Raw genomic sequence first — 17,837 nt, 5'->3', positions numbered from 1 at the left:
AAGGTTGCTGACGGTTTCGCTGGAAAGTCTCGAGGCGGTCTATCGCTGGGTTTCGGATTCAACTCGTCTGCGAGCATCAACAGGCACAATTTCACAGCGATTCTCGAAGCTGGATCAATGAGGAGCCGTGCAGTCCAGCATCCAGTCAATGCACAGACATCCCTTGTATGATCCAGAACATGCAGTATGGAAGACGATGATCATGCTAAAATCCCGGGTGGTTTGATCCACCATGATGGTAAGGTATCTGATGTCAAATTCAAATTTCCTCGAAATTAATATGGATCTAGGAAAGATTGATTTGATTCGCAGTCGGCATGTTTGATAGATTAATGGATGCTAATCCTTATTTCGCTGCTTCTGTGTCAAGCCACTGGATGGATGCCACTGTGCCACACGCGTCAGCCTCACCACAAGGTCTAGAACCTTCAGAGCACAAGCAAATCAGATGCACAAAATACAACTGCAGAGGCCGAAGCCGAAATTAGCTCTTAATTCCATAATTTGTCTACTTTTGCCTCGATTTTTTTGCGTCGCTCGGTCGCTAAGTAGGGAAAGCCGAGTTAAGACCCATTATTATTAGTATGCATGGTGGGTTTTAGCGCACTCCTAAATTTCCAAGATCTCATTTTGATTCATTTCTGGGCCCATGTTTCCGACTCAACGTGGTTTGTTTCATATTCAATCTGTGAGGCTGTTGACTGGAAGTACAAATATCAAAGAGCTGTACGGATATTTATTCCTTATCTCAGGAATCCTTGACTCAACAAAGAATCAGCATGCGTGGATAAGGACAATGCCGCGATGAGTCGATGACAGAGGGGAAATAACAAAGGATCATCGCCAAAGGTGCGATAATAATAACTACAGGAACAATGAGCATTGGTCACTGTTACATCCACTTATTCCACCGACCCCAGCTGCCCCTCTTGGATGCTCCGTCAATTCGCCCATCTTCCAATCATATCCTCCCGTCTTCCTCGGTCGTTGGACCTGCCAGGGGGAAATGATACTAATCCTGTCTCCGTACTCCGTACTCCGTAGATACTCAGAGTACGTATTCCTGAGAGAGGAAAAGGACCAGACCAGACTCAAAGTCAAGTCTCAAGACTAAGAGCAAGTGTCCGTGTGTTTGCCTTGCGGAACGGATTGGCATGGCCCACAAGCACCGTGGTTCCTGGAGACGGTACTTCAGCCCTTCATAGTAAGTACTGCGAGTCTGCGACTGTACAAGCACGAGCACTGCAATACAAAAGTAAGGTAGGTAGCCAGTAGCCAGTAGGTCTTACTCTGACCCGACGAACTGCATACGCTCTTTGAAGGCTCTCAGGGCTTGTCTTCGTCATCTCTAATGCTGACTTGAGATACATATCTACACACGTCTCACCCATTTGATTCCCACCACGGAGAATGTACTACCGTAGATAGACTAGTCAACTCACTGATCCAACTCTCCTTTTCCCGACCGGACACTGGGTCAAGGCTCTGTCTTTCATCTGTCAATCTCCATCTTCATCATCGTTTTCCTATTCTATCGTTATTATTATTAGGTACTAGTGTTAATCAATCTTCCCTCAACTTCATACTGTCCTTGTTTCTTTGTTTTTCACCTCTTTCTTCTTCTTCGATTTTCTCATCGATTGGTCTACATCCATCGATTTCCACTCGTTTTCTCATTTTGATTCTTCTATTATCCTTCGATTTTTCTTCCTTTCTTCCCACCAACGTTTCAAAACACCACCTTCTTTTCCTCCAGCCAGGTGCTGGTGTTGTCTCTCCGCGTCTCTGCAAGGGGTTCTCGCTTGTTTTCAGTTTCATAGCACCAGCCTTGGTAGCTTTGATTGATCTCCAAGTACCGATTTGACTCGATCAATCTTCTCACGCCGGCATCTGCACCAGTTCCGTCATCATAAGACATACGGAGTACACTCACTTTTACCTGGATCGTGTCGCAAGGTACGATTACACGTCAATCGTTTCCACCTCATGTTCTGTCATTGACCCAATTTCTGCTGCCTTTTTTACCATGTTCTATAGTCGACTACCAATTGTACCTATATGTTCTCTTTCCTTTGCGCATTTGCATTTCCATTTGCGTTGTGAGTTGTGGCTGACTGTGTGCCTAGTCTCATTCTTTTCTCTTCCTGCATCCAAGTCCCTCTCTTCACCTAAATCAACCATCAAGTTCAATCGATATTGACGTATACCATCTCGACTTCACAGAAGGAAATAACGTCTTAGAGAATCGGCCTGCTTTTGCCCTGTCGCGTGCGATATCTGTTACATCCTGATTGAGTCGAATCGAACGCGAATCGACTTCTCTACATCCAACCGCTTCGACGACTCTGTATATAGCGAATACCGTTCATGGTGGCATATTCTGAGCATTCTCCGTCCTTTCACAAACCGAATCCATATACGGAACCCCGGAGAAGAATGGCGAAGTTTCGGGCAAGCAATATATTGGGCGACCCATTTGCGCTCGCGACCATCTCCATCTCGATTGTACGTCGTCCCTAATGCAGGTTATTGGCATGCACACTGGGGCTCACGACTAATCGCATTCTCAATCTTTAGCTCGCGTGGTTGATCGCATGTATCGCATCCATCATCGCGGATATCAAGACGAAATATCCGAATTACTCATGGTGGGCAATCGCCTACATGTTTTGTTGTATTATCGGGGTCACGATTGTTGTTGGTTCGGACACCGGTCTCGTCTATGGGGTAGCGGTATGTTTCTCAACCTTGTCGTGGGATCATCGGCGCTGATGGGTAACAGGTTGTGGGCTATCTTTCAACAGGCTTAGTGCTGACCAGTTTGGCGGTCAATACCCTGGTCTACGAAGCTGAATCCTCGTCGCAAGCTGCAGCTGCCGGATTCATTCTCCTGTCAATGGTCATTGTAGGTTATTCGCGGTTGACCTTCTAGCGATCGCATCATCCTCTCATACTAAAACTAACCTTAAAACAGATCGTCTGGATATTCTACTTTGGATCGACTCCTCAAGCTACGCATCGCGGCTTTATCGATTCTTTCGCCCTCAACAAGGAGAACGGCGGCGCGTATGGAAATAGTCGACCCATGTCTACGGCCTTTGGCCATCGCCCTGAGACAATGTCCACCAGCGCACCCCAGATGTACACTTCCGCCCAACTCAACGGCTTCGAAACGTCGTCTCCAGTGTCGGGTTATCCCGGCGGCGCTCCCGGATCAGAAAACCGCAGCTCCTCTCAGGCTCGTTTTGGCAACCCGTCCGCCAGCAACCTTGCTGGGAACAACAACGGTCAGGACGAAGTGCCACAGCCGACAGAATACCCGTACAAGGCAAAAGCGATATATTCCTACGATGCCAATCCTGAAGATGCCAACGAAATTAGTTTCAGCAAACATGAAATTTTGGAAGTGTCAGATGTCAGCGGCAGATGGTGGCAGGCCAGAAAATCCAACGGAGATACCGGTATCGCTCCATCGAATTACCTGATTCTGTTGTGATTCGGTTGGAGCGCACTTTTTTGTTTTCATTTTCTTCTGGTCCTTCCTACTTTTGTCGCCGTTCTGTCGCAAAAGCTTTCATATTTGATACCCTTCGAGTAGTATCACTCGGCCCGAGATCTGGTTCCGCGAAAAGATCATGTTATGTCTAATGGTTTCTTTGGATTCTGCTTTATTGGTGGCATCCCATCCTGAGTTGTGCGTTCATCCAGTCTACTGTTTTGCCATCTTTTTATCTCCATTCAGCGGGCATCTGCACGCTTACCTTTCATGGTTCTGCCTTCCATTTGTCATGCCTCGGATGTGTTTCCAACGGTTCGATGTGTTGTTTGTCTTTTTTTTTTTTTACCCCGGATTTCCACCCGCATGTTAGAGAGATGCCGAAATTATTCGTTTGTAGTGGAGAAGCAATATATAGCCATTCGAGTTATATCATTCTTAGTCAGTGGGATTCTGTGCGAAAAAGGCCTGTAAGTTCAAGATGGCATTGTTGTGGATCTCACTCCTGGATTGTGCTCAGGAGAACGAGCAAGTGCCACGTGCGCGGGACGTTGCGTCCAACATCGGAGAATTTTCCATAATTTTCGTTCAACGTGAAGTAGGAGCTCGGAACTTCAAGCTTGAGAGAATAAAGAGCAGGTAGAAAATGATCTCGACCCAGATTCCTCCACAATGGACATGGAAAGCATGGAAGCGTGGAGCCGTGGATGCTTCTATATGCTTCTCTTGTACTGTGTATCTAGATCAAGTCCCCTCTGGCAAGCAAAGCAGGCCGTCCACTCAGGGAAGACCTGACTAAGTCCCCTATTCAGTGTCCACTGAACTCACTCACAACTCAGAGTCAGGTCCGGGTGGTGTCCTCTTCTCCTGTGGTTTACCTGTCTAGTCTTAGTTCCCAAGACCAATCTCCAGTTCTCCATTGTTGTATCCCCCAATGAGATGGCTTTCCCGCGAGCCAGAACCACACTTGCTGCCACGCGAATGGAACCAGCTATGTCTGGTGTGCATTCGCGGAGACCGGGCTGGGAAAGATCATGATTATCCTTGACGGTTATCGAGAAAAGTTGGAAACTCATCCTTTGCTAGATGAAATGCTTGAGTCGTGTACGGCCTTGGTGTCCAGGGCTTGGTCTGCTTGTCTCTTCAGAGCAGAAGGGATTTTCTTGCCTTCAACCAAGCTTTGGTGCAGACTGAGCGAAACCAAATACCTATCTATCTAGCACAGGGCATGGTGATGCTGTCTTGTGCATTGACCTGCATTGACATCGTCGCTGGATTTGTCCCTCTCTTGCAGCCGTGGACAGATTCGCACAATTTTTGATTTTGTTTTTTGTGGAATTATGATCGTTGTTTGAGTTCATATTATCCCTGAGTCTACGTCTCTATTGCTTTGAAACTATCCTTTCAGTACTTGGTGGACAAGTTGTTGGAGCGGACTGGTTTATAGTCACTGAAACCCGATTCTATGCAAGTATGGCTGACAGTGAGAATGTCACGGTGGCGTCCAATGTACTGGGGACTATCGGAACGGTTCTCTGGTGCATCCAGCTCATCCCGCAAATATGGTATAATTGGCGACAGAAGAAGACGGATGGGCTTCCGCCGTCTATGATGTTTCTATGGGCTTCATGTATGTTTGCACTTGGGTCCTCTGCTTGTTCCGGAGCTCGGTGGCTGATTCTTTGACCATAGGCGCTGTGCCCATGGGAGCATACTTGATTCTCCAGGTATAAGCGATTCCATGATCGATTGAGGTTAGAAAATGTTGACTTCCAGACCGTAGAAAGTGAATATACCGCTGCGAATACAGCCGCAGATATTCGGCTTCTTTTCGCTTATCAGCTGGGGTCAGATTTTATATTATAATCAGTATGTACCGCTTTTCATCTATAGATATGGTTCAGGGCTGACCTTGTCCCTTAGCAACTATAGCCAACTCAAGGCAATCTCCTTGGTAATCGGCACGGCAGCACTGTTCGGTGGTCTTGAGGCGTTGCTCATTCTCACATTGCGGGTATGCCTGCTCAATTGCACCTGTTAAGGATTCCTTCGCTGGAACAGAGGCTTATCGCCGCATAGATACCCTACAATAAAGGGGTGACCTGGCCAGATGTGGTCGTCGGCGTCGTTGCGGCTGTCCTGTTGGCGTCGGGGCTCCTGCCGCCGTATTTTGAGCTATGGAAACGAGACGGGCGAGTGATTGGTTTTAGTAAGTGGTCCAAGGCCCTCGGGGTGGACACCCTTTGATTGACCCGTCGCAGATTGGATCTTCCTGTCCATTGATACTTTGGGAGGACTCTTTTCTCTTTTCGCATTAGGTATGCTAGAATGAGTGCTCATTCGTCCAAGACGGAGCATGCAAGCTGACTGCTCGAAGCCGCACAGGGCACATTTGATATCCTCGGAGGAATCATGTACATCATAGTGTAAGTTTACAGCTGCTTAGGAGCAATGGCTGTTATGAATCGGTAGTGACAGTAATGCGATAGGGTCGTCCTGGAAGCCGGCATCTACGTGAGCCATATCGTTTGGCGTATTCGCTACCGGAAATTGCGAAAAGAAGCCAAGGCTGCTGGGGTAAGCATTGATGAGATGTTGAGCAGGCACGGGGGTGAGTCTGAGCAGGTGAATGAGCCTGAGAAGAGGCCTGGCGATATTGAGAGTCAGATTCCGGCGGACGAACGGCAAGCTTCGGCCGAAGTTGTAGAGCAGCCTGAATTGAATGAAAAGGCATGACTGAGTGGAAGTGAACCGGTTATTCAGGGAGTGACTCTACTGAGCGAGCCATCGAGAGGGCAAAAGGATGCCTCAGAACTAAATGATAGATAATCATTAGGTAATTGTTCAAATACTCCTCCGTTTAGGACTTCAATGTGCGTCGAGGGACAAATTATGTAGACCGAGGTTCATGTAGCTGTCAAGTAGTACCTTAGCTACCAAGTTATTCAGCTAAGGTTGATACCAGTCAGATCGGCATTATATTGATTAAAGACGGGAGCAAACCAGATGTCATATTGATTTCATCAAAATCAGTTAACTGATCTACCTAGTGTTGTGATCTTGTTCTCTTCTTTACCCCTGGACTGTCAACCGTTTGGATCGTGATGATATGGTCCAAGCGCCCTTTCTCCTGTGTGATTTTATTTCAGCTGTCATATCATTATCACTGGTTAACTTGGTCCCTGTCAAGGTAGATCAGAGTCGATGGAAGAGACAGGAATAATAGAAGAGTATAGATAGGCAGATAGATACATAGTATCAACTTGTTTCTGTCTTTTTTTGATTCTCCAACTTTCCTGTTTCTTCCGGAAGATCATCCCAGCAAGCATTGACTCTATCTACTATTTACTTACTTGCATCTTGATCTTGATCTACATATAGTACGTTCTAGTAGTACTCCATACAGGAGCTTCGGTCCCCAAGCTCCTTTTTAGTCTTTTCTTTCGTTATTTACTTCTTCTGCCTCTCCAACCATCTCCTTTCCCCTCATCACTGACCGTCCATTCTCCAAGCATCTGATTCTCTGATCGAATATGAAGAGCTGAAAAAACAGAGATTCCTATCGCTCTTCATTGCTCCTTCCAACTGCCTTGCAGACCGCTGAGCTGCTGCTTCTGCTTCGATAGAAGGCAATATTGTACGACTGCAGAGGATGAGGTGACAACGCAGTGCTCTTTTCGTTTCTCTCTTTTGTTTTTCCTTTTCTTTTTGTCGTCTGTGTTCTCGACTTTTTCTCTCGTTTGTCTCCCCTTTTCTTTCTACCTGTCTATTATCATTTCATATTTCTTTCAGTCCAATCTCTGATAGCTGAGCTATCAGACTTTACTGCGGTGGATCCTCACCATGCCTGACCGCCGTCTGTCGCAACTGCTCAAGGCAAAGCTTCTGCGGCGATCGACCACCACTACTACTACGACTTCTCCAAAACAGAACCACAAAACCGTTAACGTCAAGAAAAAGGCGGCCGCCGGAGCGGATCCGCCTGTCGACCCCAACTCAACCTCCGACCTTTCCTGTTCCCTGCTTCCACATCTTTTGACCCCTAACGAAGGAGAAGGTGATGCCAAATCCCGCGCCTACAGTATAGTTTCCTCCTTACCCTTCGATCATCCCAGTACGCCCGACGAGTTTCCTGGTCCTGCTACTGGTTCCTCAGTGGGCCGCGATCAGTACTTCACCCACTTTGACCGATCGGGCGCAAACTCACCTCAAGAAGGATCACGGGACGGTTCGATTCAGCAGTCTCCGACGGTCACGAGAACCCTTCAGCGCAAGCAGCCGACCGAGGGAAAAGACAAAGGGAAGTCACAATCGCGGGAGCGAGATCAAGAAGGCGAGGACAGCTACGAACCTGTCCGGAACGACTTCGATCCTCAGCACAGCTTGATCCCTGAGCTTGCCAATAAGCCCTCTCCACCACACAAACCTCCTGGCGACGACTCGTTACCTTCACCGTCGGCGACCCCTCCTCTTCTCTCGGCTTCTCTGCCAGGGCCCGTAGGCGCAAGCTCGCTTCAAGCAGCATATCGACCGGTCGGAGAACGTTCCGGTGCGACACCACCCGAACCTCAATTGACTCCGTCCTTGGGTGCTGTCGCTGAGGACTCTTCTGGAGACTCTGCCTCCCAGTTCTTCGGCCCTCCGTCGTCGTCCCCGTTCCCGAAGCGGCCCAGCATTGGGGTTCGCCGTCAGTCGCTTCTGCCAGCCTCACATCAACACTTGATCAGTGGTCTTTTAGGTTTAGGGCCTTCTCAGAACACCGGCCAGAGCAGCGGTCGCCTTGCCACAGTCAACGCTGAGATGATTCCTCGAAAAATCTGGGTCAAACGGCCAGGGGGCTCGGCCACCCTGGTACCGACCATGGAAGATTCGCTCGTCGACGAGCTGCGCGATCAAGTTATCATGAAGTACTCCAACTCTTTGGGGAAAACATTTGATTCGCCTGATATCATGATCCGCATTTCCCCCCGAGAAGGTTCCAACCGACAGTCTACGCCCGAGCGGATACTGAGTCCTGAGGAACCGTTAGGTGTGGTGATGGACAGTTACTTTCCTGGTGGTCAAACGGTGGACGAAGCGTTGGTCATAGACATCCCTCAACGTCGAACGCCGAAGCCGTCGCCTCGCCATCCTGTATATTATCACCATTCGGAACCCGGCGAGCATGGCGAGTACTTTCCGCTCATGCCTGCGAACCCAAATGCCCCGACGCCCCCCACTCATCCATCGGCCTCGTCTACGAGCGTGAATGCCAATACGGCACCCGCAATCTCTATTCTCACCACGGGTATGGCGCCTCCGCTACCATCACCAGGCAACAGAGCAAACCGACATTCGCGCCGGCCGCCACTCACTCGACATACTACCAACTCACCCACGATGCTTAGTACAGTGCCAAGTTCAAAAGGTACGCGTTGACCCCTAATGCTCTCCTCTGGGCCGTTAGGGGTCGCTTCTCACTGACTAGATGTAGACTCTCAAACTCCCCCAACAGCTCCGCACATTCCTACGCCGCCTGTTCCTCCACCCGAGTCGCCTCAAACCAAAACGCACACGCCTCCAGCGCGTGTTGCCTCGCCTCGCCCGCGTGCCACAAAACCGAAGAAGGGTGGCAACGGCCAATCGTCAAACGCTGCCTTTGGCGGCCTGATTGAAGGCACGGTTCCTCCCATCAACGTCCTCATTGTCGAAGACAATATCATCAACCAGAAGCTCCTGGAAGCTTTCATGAAGCGGCTCAGCGTTCGTTGGAAATGCGCTGCAAACGGCGAGGAGGCAGTGAGAAAATGGCGCCAGGGTGGGTTTCATTTAGTTCTGATGGATATCCAACTCCCCGTCATGAACGGGTTGGATGCGACCAAGGAGATTCGGAGACTTGAGCGCCTGAACGGGATCGGAGTCTTCACCAAGACTGCCTCGGGACGATCGAGTGCCAGCTCTCTACCGGCGGAAATGAATCAGGCATCATCTGAAGTTTCGCTGTCGGAGGAGGATACACTTCATGACTTGTCTCTGTTCAAGAGTCCCGTTATCATTGTCGCTCTGACCGCCAGTAGTTTGCAGAGCGATCGGCATGAGGCTCTGGCTGCCGGCTGCAATGACTTTTTGACCAAGGTATGTCATTTGACGTTTCGCGCATCCTGATCCGGGTGGATAGCTGACTTTCTCCCCTTTTTTTTAGCCTGTTGGTTTTCCTTGGTTGGAGCAGAAGGTGACGGAATGGGGCTGCATGCAAGCTCTGATTGACTTTGAAGGCTGGCGGAAATGGCGAGGATTTGCCGACGAACCCCAGTCATCTTCTCCCACTGATGGAGGCCTCACCAGCCCTCTGCAGATGGGCGCTAATGGTGTGTCCACCAGAACCTCGGCCACCTCATCATCTGGCGCAGTCAACGCGACGGCCCGGCAGCTTGACGCAGGTCCTGGTTCGGGTAAACGGAAGCACATCGTTCCCGAACTGACCAAGCCCGCGGATATCCTTCCTGAAGAGCCTCTCGGAAGTGGTAGTGGCGAGGGCAACGAGACTCTGGATTCACCGGCCAGTCCACTTACCTCCGTGCATGTCAGTGACCCGACTGAAGCTTCCGGCGATGAGGAGCATCAAGCTCTGGATGCTACGTAGTCAGTTGCATCCTCTGCCAGGCCTCAATGTCTCCCTTTGATGTCATTATACTCACCTACCTGTACGAGGAGAGTCCCTTTGTTTGATATTACATATTGTTCCCTCCCGCCAGTCTCTGACACGTCCCGCTTTTCTGTGTCTTCCATTGGATACCCAGCATAGCCATTGCTCCTTTTATCATACGTGATGCCCATACCTTATTGGTCTGTTCATTCCCAGTGTTCCAGTCCCCATCAAATATCTCCTTTGTCGAGCGGCATGAATCCTTGATTGTATATATTATCACTGCTTTAGCGACATGCTCTCGCATACGAAAGGAGATGTCTTGTTCTGTTCATTTCGTGATTCCTGCATCACTGCATGCTTTCTCGCATACTCTGTTGTTATAGTTGACCCAGGGCCCCTATCGGCATTAACAACATACTGATATCGGCAATTGTACCGATGTGAATGTCTACCGAGACGAATTGCATACGGTTCTACCTAGTACTGCTCTTGGACATTATGCTGTAACAATAGTAGCGGGTCGACATCTGGGATGTCGATTGATTCGAAAGAACGCAGAGGTACCCTAGAGTTGAACTCGAAGCTCATAATTGGTATTTGATATTGTTAAGACATGGCAGAATATAAGTACAATGCTAATGCTCGAGAGACCCTTCACAAGATATTTGTACAGTACATCACTTCCCTAACTAAGAGCAGCTCATCATCCGTGACAATGGATGATGCAGAAGCAGAACGAGACCTTCCTTCATCAAATATGGATCAAAAACGTCAAAAGAGTGGGCTTAGACCTCCACGCGAGTAGGGATCTTGACCTGTCCCTTCTTGCGGTCGTACGTAGGCACACCGTATCTCCGACCGGGCGCCTGGGAACCACGACCATCCGTGCCCGTCGTCTCACGACTGACAACAACATCCTTGATGCGGAACTCGAACCGCGAGGACTCAGGCTGCACGCGGACAGACTGCTGCTCGGCGCGCTCCTTGGCGAGTCTCTTGCGTTCCTGCTCGGCCTGCTCCTCCATCTGGAGCCGCTCGTGGTAGAGCTGCATGTTCGCGCGGAACTCGTTGGGGTTCGACCGCACCTGGCGCTCGTGGGCGACCAGGTGCGGGTGCGGGATACGCACGTCCGCGGGCTGGAGGACCTGCTGCTCGTCGTCGCCCTTGCCGACGCGCTCGATGCGGGATGGGTTCTGCGTGATCTTGCTGACGGCCTCGTCGGGATCGGCCGCGTCGCGCTTGACTTCCCTATGTGGCAGGGCGGGCGCGGCGGAGAACACGCGACCGGCGTCAACGCGGGTGAATTGGCGGGACTCGGAGACGGGGTAGAAGATCTGGGGATCGGTGAGGCGGTGGACGGGGAGATCGTTGATGGACTCGTGGGGTCGAGCGTCTAGGTCCATGCGGAGGTTTGTGACTGGGACCATCTCTTGGACTGCACGAGCGTATGGCAACGCTAGCGACTTCCCCTGAATTTCAAGCCTCGTGTTAGATCGAGCAATCCAAGGAAGCCGAGACGCAAAGATTTCAACCGAAAACGAGGCATGGGGACAAATCAGATATGGGAGTTGTAAGCATTCCCAAGCCGGTTATGCTTGGGGTCTTAAAGACTAATCGATTTTTTTGTGTTCTCATCATGGTACCGTGCCATCGCACCAGGAAAATAGCCGATAGAGTCGGAACGAGCCGAGCAGAAAGAAAATGAAAGCATGCATACCTGTTGTCTCCATCGCTTCTCCAACTCCACCAACCGAACAACGGCCGCTACTCGCCGCATATCCACCCCAAGGTCAACACTGACCGCACGCACACTCTGCTTCCTGTCCACAACCCGCCGGTAGATCTCGTTGCGCAGCTCCTCGCTGAGTATGGGTTCACTGACGAAATTGGGGTTCAGAGGGAAGGGCCGATTGCCAGCATTGCCTTTGAGACGACTGATGTAATTCGTCCGCCCTGGCGTGTGTTGTTTCAGTGCAGCACCTTCGCCATTGAGCCACGCGAACATCTCATTCCGCAGTCTGGTCTGAGCGGCGGGCGAGGAGGAAAAGGAACGAGAGGAGCATGTTTGTGAGAGCTTGGAGATACATGTGGAAGAGGTTGAAGAGGTCGAGGAAGTAGAGGACGAGGAGAGGTAAGGGAGGAGGGAGCCCGAGACCAGCTGGTTTTGTATTCGGGGAGGCATTTTCAATCAGGTCTCAGGTAGAGGACAGTATTATTGCTCGGGGGTGAAACCCAGGTGGATCAAGCAGTCATGAGCTTAGGTAACTTGCACACGATCAATTGAGCGTCTCCAGTATCAAAAATGTCAGCGGGAGGTAGTCACGGAGTAGAGCACTGGCGTTTGTGATAGTGGAAGAAGGACAGCCGGGAACTTCGAAAGGAAAGAAACTTTTCGGCTGTCACGATGTGGTCCGTGCCAGTCACGTGATACACTCAACATTGTCTTGCCTCCTGAGACTGCAGCATACTACGTAGTATATCTTAGATCAGAATTTGGAGAGATGGCACAGGGCATAGCATAAAGTTCTCGTCTACAATTTTCCATTTAGCATAGCAAGTAAGTAAGAGGCAATCCACCAGAAAGCAAGATCGAACACCGCCAGTGCATGTTATCAGACACACAATACTCTGTCCCTGGGCATGCCTTAGTGTAGCCAACAGAGGTTGAGAAGCAAAGAAAATTAAGGTGACGCCATGGGGAATAAAGTAACATACAACTGATCATAACCATAATAGAGCAATCCGCTACAAACCAGGAACCAACGACCATAAGAACCCGGGCACGCCTCCCCCAAGAGCTGAGGAACAGATAAAAGAACCCAGAAGTGTATCTCGATTGATGTATAACCGTGTAAAGCAAACGCCTCACGAATGGTTGATCTTTTCGCCATATGACCTTTGCGTGACCTTGACGACGCGGGGGCCAGCCATAATGATCTTGCAAAGTATACACTCTTTTGCCGCAGACTGGCAAGCAACGCGGTCGGAGATTCCTCGTTCGAATCCCATCTTTCTGTTTTGATTCTTTCTTCTTCCTTTTTTTCCCGTTTCCGTTTCCCCCACTTTTCTTCATTCACTTTTCAATCGAAGCGAGTTGCAAGTCAACCATATATCTGAGCAAAGAAGGGTAGTCTGACCTCCAGGGCAAGAAGAAAAGATCAAACACGAGAGGCTCCACCCACGTGCGACGAGGCAGTGGCAGTCCTTGCAAAGGTAAAAAGAAAGGCCGTAAGAAGAACCGATGCAAGAGGGAATCATGAACGCAGGACAAGGCCACTAGAATTGGACACTGTTTGTCCCCCATGGTGAGGCTGAGAAACGAGGTATCGCGAAAATCAGAGCACAATTACATGTAAGGGGCAGAAAGGAAAGTTCCAGGAGAAGAGAGTGCGATAAAGACCAGAAAGGTAAAGAGGCTGGGTATGTGAAGTAACAGGAGTAACAAAACAGGTGAACCTGAGCAAATGCGAATCCCCGAAAGCTTTGCCGGGATCTGTAATACACGAACAGCATAGAGCCGAAGAGGAGTGCAGCCTCACCAAGGGAAAAAACATCAGAAAAGCGCCCACAATCCCATGCTGTGAAAAACAAAGAACAAAAAAATCGGACGGGAGATGTCAAAAGCAAGCAGTCAAGGCCAGAATACCGAAGTCCTTACTCCCAGGAGGTAAAGGGGAGCCCTCCGAATGCTGATCTAGCTCACGAAAATCCAGGACTCCCAATGCGCCAGATTTGAAAACCCTCAATTGTCATCAAACATGTCGGACATTAATTCCAGAGAAGAAAATGTGATTCATCTACCGACCCATCATGTAGTCAGGATAGAAAGAATTGAAGCCTCCCACGTTTGATCCGGTAGAAGTGCCGCCAACACCTCCCGTGAGTGGCGGAGTCGGGGACATCATCGAAGTCATGTTGTTCCCCCTGATCCCCAAACCAGAGTTTGAGTTGAATGACCCGTTGGTGGGCATAGGCGCGTGGGGATTCCCTGACGGGTGCATGGCCCCATTGTTTCTCAGAGCCAGGGGCATCGCCAGTCCTGGGGGCGCAGCAAGCCCAGGTGGAGGACCGCTCACCGTTGAGAACATATGACTGTGAATGCCTCCAAGACTGCTACCACCTGGAATCGAGCCTTGCGCAGAAAGGTGACCGGACGCGTTCATGCTGCCCGGCTGACCGGAGCGGACGCCTAATGGGTTCTTGGAGAAACTCAAACGTATCCCTGTTTTGTTACTGTTGGAGAGCTTGTACCCATAAAGCTCATTGAGTGCTTTACTAGCCATGGCCACTTCGTCGAATTCGACGAAACACATAGGACCATTTTGCTTGTTCCGGAAGCACAGGCGCTTGTATCCGCGCTGTTTGGAGAAGAGAGCCTTGAGCTCCTCTTCGGAGGTATCCGGAGGAAGGTTACCCACATAGAGGGTATTGCAGGGAGGGTTCAAGTCGTTCGGATTCGCCGCGGGAAGACTATGACGAGGAGTATGCTGATTACCATAAGGGTATCCATGACCTCCCATGATAGTGGTACCATTGATTGTCTGAGGAAAAGTGGAGGAAGACGTCGGGACCCCCATGCGCCCTGAGCCGCCAGGCGCATAATTGTGCAGAGGCGGGGAGGTTATGTTGGTGGACAAAGAGAGGCTGCCGAATCGGCTGGTGGGATACTGAGGATTCGTCGAACGCCGAGGCAGGTTGATCGAAGAGGAATGACCGTTCTCGGCGTAGCCAACGGGATCCTTAAGTAGCTCGCCCGTATCTTCGTCCGGATCCTGGTCGATCATTGACTTGCCACTAACGCGCGGAAGGTCATGGACGCCATTGCCGATTGGCGACTGGGGAGAGAATATGTTTTGAAGACGAGACCCTGACTCCGAGTTTGAGGTCAATGTGTCGCCATTCGAATGCAGGGACGAATTTGGCGCCGCCAGCTTCTCAAGACTTTGGAATGTGCCGTTGAAACGGGAAGACCGCGACAGGTGGCCATTAGCCAACATATTCCGAGTCGCGGTGTGATCAATCGTATTGCGCCTCGGTGGGTTCAACGCCGACGGGACCGGTCCATGGTAGAGTTCAACGATCATGTTGGCATCATTCTGCGAATTTGGCTTGCCATCAAGTAGAGCGCAGGCTTCTTCAGCTGCAGCCATCGTATTGAAGCGTGCGATGGCGGTCAGGTATCCGTGATCCTCGGGGAGTTCAACCGGAAAGAAATCCGCATCCACGAAATCTTTTGCAAAAAGCAACATACTGCGCAGCGCTTCGCGACTAGTGTTTCGAGGCAACTTTCGCATCACAATTGCGCCGCCAGTATTACCACTTGTGGGTCGGGCGAAGCCGTTCAGGGTCTGGGCCGAGCGATCGGAATCAGTTAGACGCATGTTGCCAGGCGCGACACTATCGAAGGGCAAGGAGGGACCGAGAGGGGAGAAAGGATAAGAAAACGAGCCGCCTAGAGGGTTCGATGTTTGCGAGGCAGTGGGAGAATACACGTCGGTCGACATCGCATTCTGGGCCGTCGAGGGCGCCTGGGAGGAAGAAAGTGACTGCTGAGGAGGCGACGCGCCCGACGAGACTGAAGGCGTGCGCTGAGTGGTACTATAAGAACCTGGACTCGTACGAGTAGACTGGCTCGAACCGGCACTCATGCCTCGAGGACGAGTAATGTCACGATACAGGTGTGCGATGATAACAATGTATTCGCAGGGTTGATGACGAAGAACAGTCGCGGGGGTGTCTAGAAAAGGAGGGAAGGTATGTCTGCCGGAGCGAGCAAGAATATTGCGATACGATGCAAGAGCGTCAAAGGAGCAAGTGGACGAGGATGACGCGCCGAAAGATGAAGAATAAATGGATGCACGACGATGTGGTTACTTTATGCCCTCATCAAGAAACGCGACCGAGTCTTCGAAAGGAGCGCGATTAGGTGGGTGTGTGGCAGCTTGGCGGCGAAGGAGGCAATATGAAGACGGGCCGAGGGATGTGTATGAGAATGAGTCGCACAAGAGATCGATACGCGATTAAAATTTGACAATGATCAATTAAGGGAGGAATGAGTAATCGAGAAAAGTAACAAGAAGATGAGGTGTTTGGTGGCGATGAGGTGAAGGAAGAGGAAAGGAGGAAGAGGATGTGTAAGGTAAATCGGACGAGAGACGAGAACGGAAGAGTAGGTAGGTAGGTCGGAGTAGGTAGAGGAGAGGAGAGGAGAGGTTTTGGGGGGTTGGATGGGGGGGAGGCGGTTGTTCGATACAGTAAGTGAGTGTACGGGCAGTACCGAGTCCAGAGAGTGGAACTGGCTTAGATAGACCAGACAGACAGATACCTATTCCAATAGGTGTGGAAGGGAAAGTTTGGAACTTTTGGGGGGGAGGAGGATTATGGCATTATCGGCATAGTCTAGGCGGTCGTGACCCAGATAAGATGATGGCGACCGAAGAATGATCGATCCAAGGGACACGCGAATGACAGCAGATGATGATGGCTATGATAATGTAAATGTGAAAGCAAGGGAAAAAAAAAAGGTACATGAATAATGGGATAATGTTAATCCCATTAATTGCGATGAACGAGTAGGAGTATCTCGAGTGTCCAGTTGAAGTCCCGAATGGTGCTGAGAGACAACCACTACCTACCCATATAGAGGTACTCTAACTCGAGTAGTACTTAGCACTACACTACGCATGACTCCCTACGAGGATTCTGGTGCCTACAGTAGTTCCAGTACTTTTAAGGGGGGTTCACCTTTCCTTCTCTAGGGACTTCGTGATCAATCTAAGTAGGCGGTGCATCGTGTGGCCCACGGATCGAGTCTGGTTCCGTCCCAGGAGTCAAAGAGACTAAGAAGAGTCGAGGGACTCGCAGTACTCGTACCTAGAATGAGGATGGATCGGGTCTGATGATGAAAGGAACGAATGACATCGGAGGGTGCTCTGATTGCATCCATGACTCCATCGTGCCGTGAGCCAGTCAGGAACTGCGGATGGCGTAAGTGACTCGACTAGACCCAACGCAGCTGAAGCGCGACCCAGCAAGTTAAATTGACACGACGCGCTATCAAGGGCCCATGAGAGTCGATCGCCAGTTTGGGCCTTTGGGGTCTTAGACTGTCGAGTACGCAGTACGAAAAGCAGAAAATTGACACACTGAGAAAGACAGGAGAGAACATTGATCATACACTAACTACATCCTCGTTGAACTGAACTCCGTGGAATAATAAGGGACATACCGAGAACAGCGAGAATGGTAGGGTCACTTGGATAATCACAACGAACGGTCCGGATGCGAACATACACAATACTGTCTACTTAGAGTCCGTCCTAGACCAGGACAGGCCGCAGGGGAAGTGCGTGTCCCGTTAGTGGCAGAGGCCGTGCATAAAGGTGGATCCCTTGAATTATTGTCACTTCATCATCTCTGCCTGTTGCTTCATCTTGTTGACATGAGAGTTATCTACCTTACTCCGTACTTTCCCTATCGCTCTCCTTGCCCAAAATCAATGACGAAGTACCTGAAAATGTATCGTCTGAAAACCAAGGACACTCAAACCTGCTTGTAGGTCTGCGACACAAACCAAGCCATCTCTACAGGAACAGAGACTATATCAGACTCTGTTATTACTCGCATGAACTATGATTGTCAATGATGGAATAATTTCATAACCAGATCGTTCTACACATGATCACCTTACCAAGGTAGGAAAGCTGTTGTCGT

At 50.1% G+C, this 17,837-nt stretch overlaps 5 protein-coding genes across 5 annotated transcripts; 3 read left to right on the top strand and 2 right to left on the bottom strand.

The window, feature by feature from the left end:
- Nucleotides 1-2,367: 2,367 nt before the first annotated feature.
- sho1 (osmosensor SHO1) lies at nt 2,368-3,496 on the top strand (the record flags this gene model as incomplete). Its single annotated transcript, XM_026758436.1, has 4 exons — nt 2,368-2,505; nt 2,578-2,733; nt 2,783-2,905; nt 2,975-3,496. 4 exons carry the CDS (start codon nt 2,368-2,370, stop codon nt 3,494-3,496), a joined length of 939 nt encoding a protein of 312 aa, XP_026617313.1.
- A 1,473-nt stretch (nt 3,497-4,969) lies between these two features.
- Nucleotides 4,970-6,232, top strand: CDV56_104589 (PQ-loop repeat-containing protein; the record flags this gene model as incomplete). The annotated part of the gene is made up of 8 exons (XM_026758208.1): nt 4,970-5,126; nt 5,189-5,223; nt 5,280-5,365; nt 5,420-5,510; nt 5,576-5,705; nt 5,758-5,814; nt 5,874-5,922; nt 5,986-6,232. The coding sequence occupies 8 exons, from the start codon at nt 4,970-4,972 to the stop codon at nt 6,230-6,232; spliced, it is 852 nt and encodes a 283-aa protein (XP_026617312.1).
- Nucleotides 6,233-7,339: 1,107 nt separating this feature from the next.
- Nucleotides 7,340-10,118, top strand: CDV56_104221 (uncharacterized protein; the record flags this gene model as incomplete). The annotated part of the gene is made up of 3 exons (XM_026757840.1): nt 7,340-8,903; nt 8,970-9,610; nt 9,678-10,118. 3 exons carry the CDS (start codon nt 7,340-7,342, stop codon nt 10,116-10,118), a joined length of 2,646 nt encoding a protein of 881 aa, XP_026617311.1.
- Nucleotides 10,119-10,909: 791 nt separating this feature from the next.
- CDV56_103991 (mitochondrial 37S ribosomal protein mS45) lies at nt 10,910-12,306 on the bottom strand (the record flags this gene model as incomplete). Its single annotated transcript, XM_026757610.1, has 2 exons — nt 10,910-11,593; nt 11,842-12,306. The coding sequence occupies 2 exons, from the start codon at nt 12,304-12,306 to the stop codon at nt 10,910-10,912; spliced, it is 1,149 nt and encodes a 382-aa protein (XP_026617310.1).
- A 1,615-nt stretch (nt 12,307-13,921) lies between these two features.
- Nucleotides 13,922-15,772, bottom strand: CDV56_103640 (RNA-binding protein; the record flags this gene model as incomplete). Its single annotated transcript, XM_026757259.1, has 1 exon — nt 13,922-15,772. One exon carries the CDS (start codon nt 15,770-15,772, stop codon nt 13,922-13,924), a length of 1,851 nt encoding a protein of 616 aa, XP_026617309.1.
- Between the last annotated feature and the right edge of the window lie 2,065 nt (nt 15,773-17,837).

Source organism: Aspergillus thermomutatus, assembly GCF_002237265.1.
Source record: "Aspergillus thermomutatus strain HMR AF 39 chromosome Unknown NODE_25, whole genome shotgun sequence".
NCBI classification, from domain to species: Eukaryota; Fungi; Ascomycota; class Eurotiomycetes; order Eurotiales; family Aspergillaceae; genus Aspergillus; species Aspergillus thermomutatus.
The sequence above is the reverse complement of the archived record's forward strand: the minus strand, read 5'-3'. Positions and strand labels throughout refer to the sequence as shown.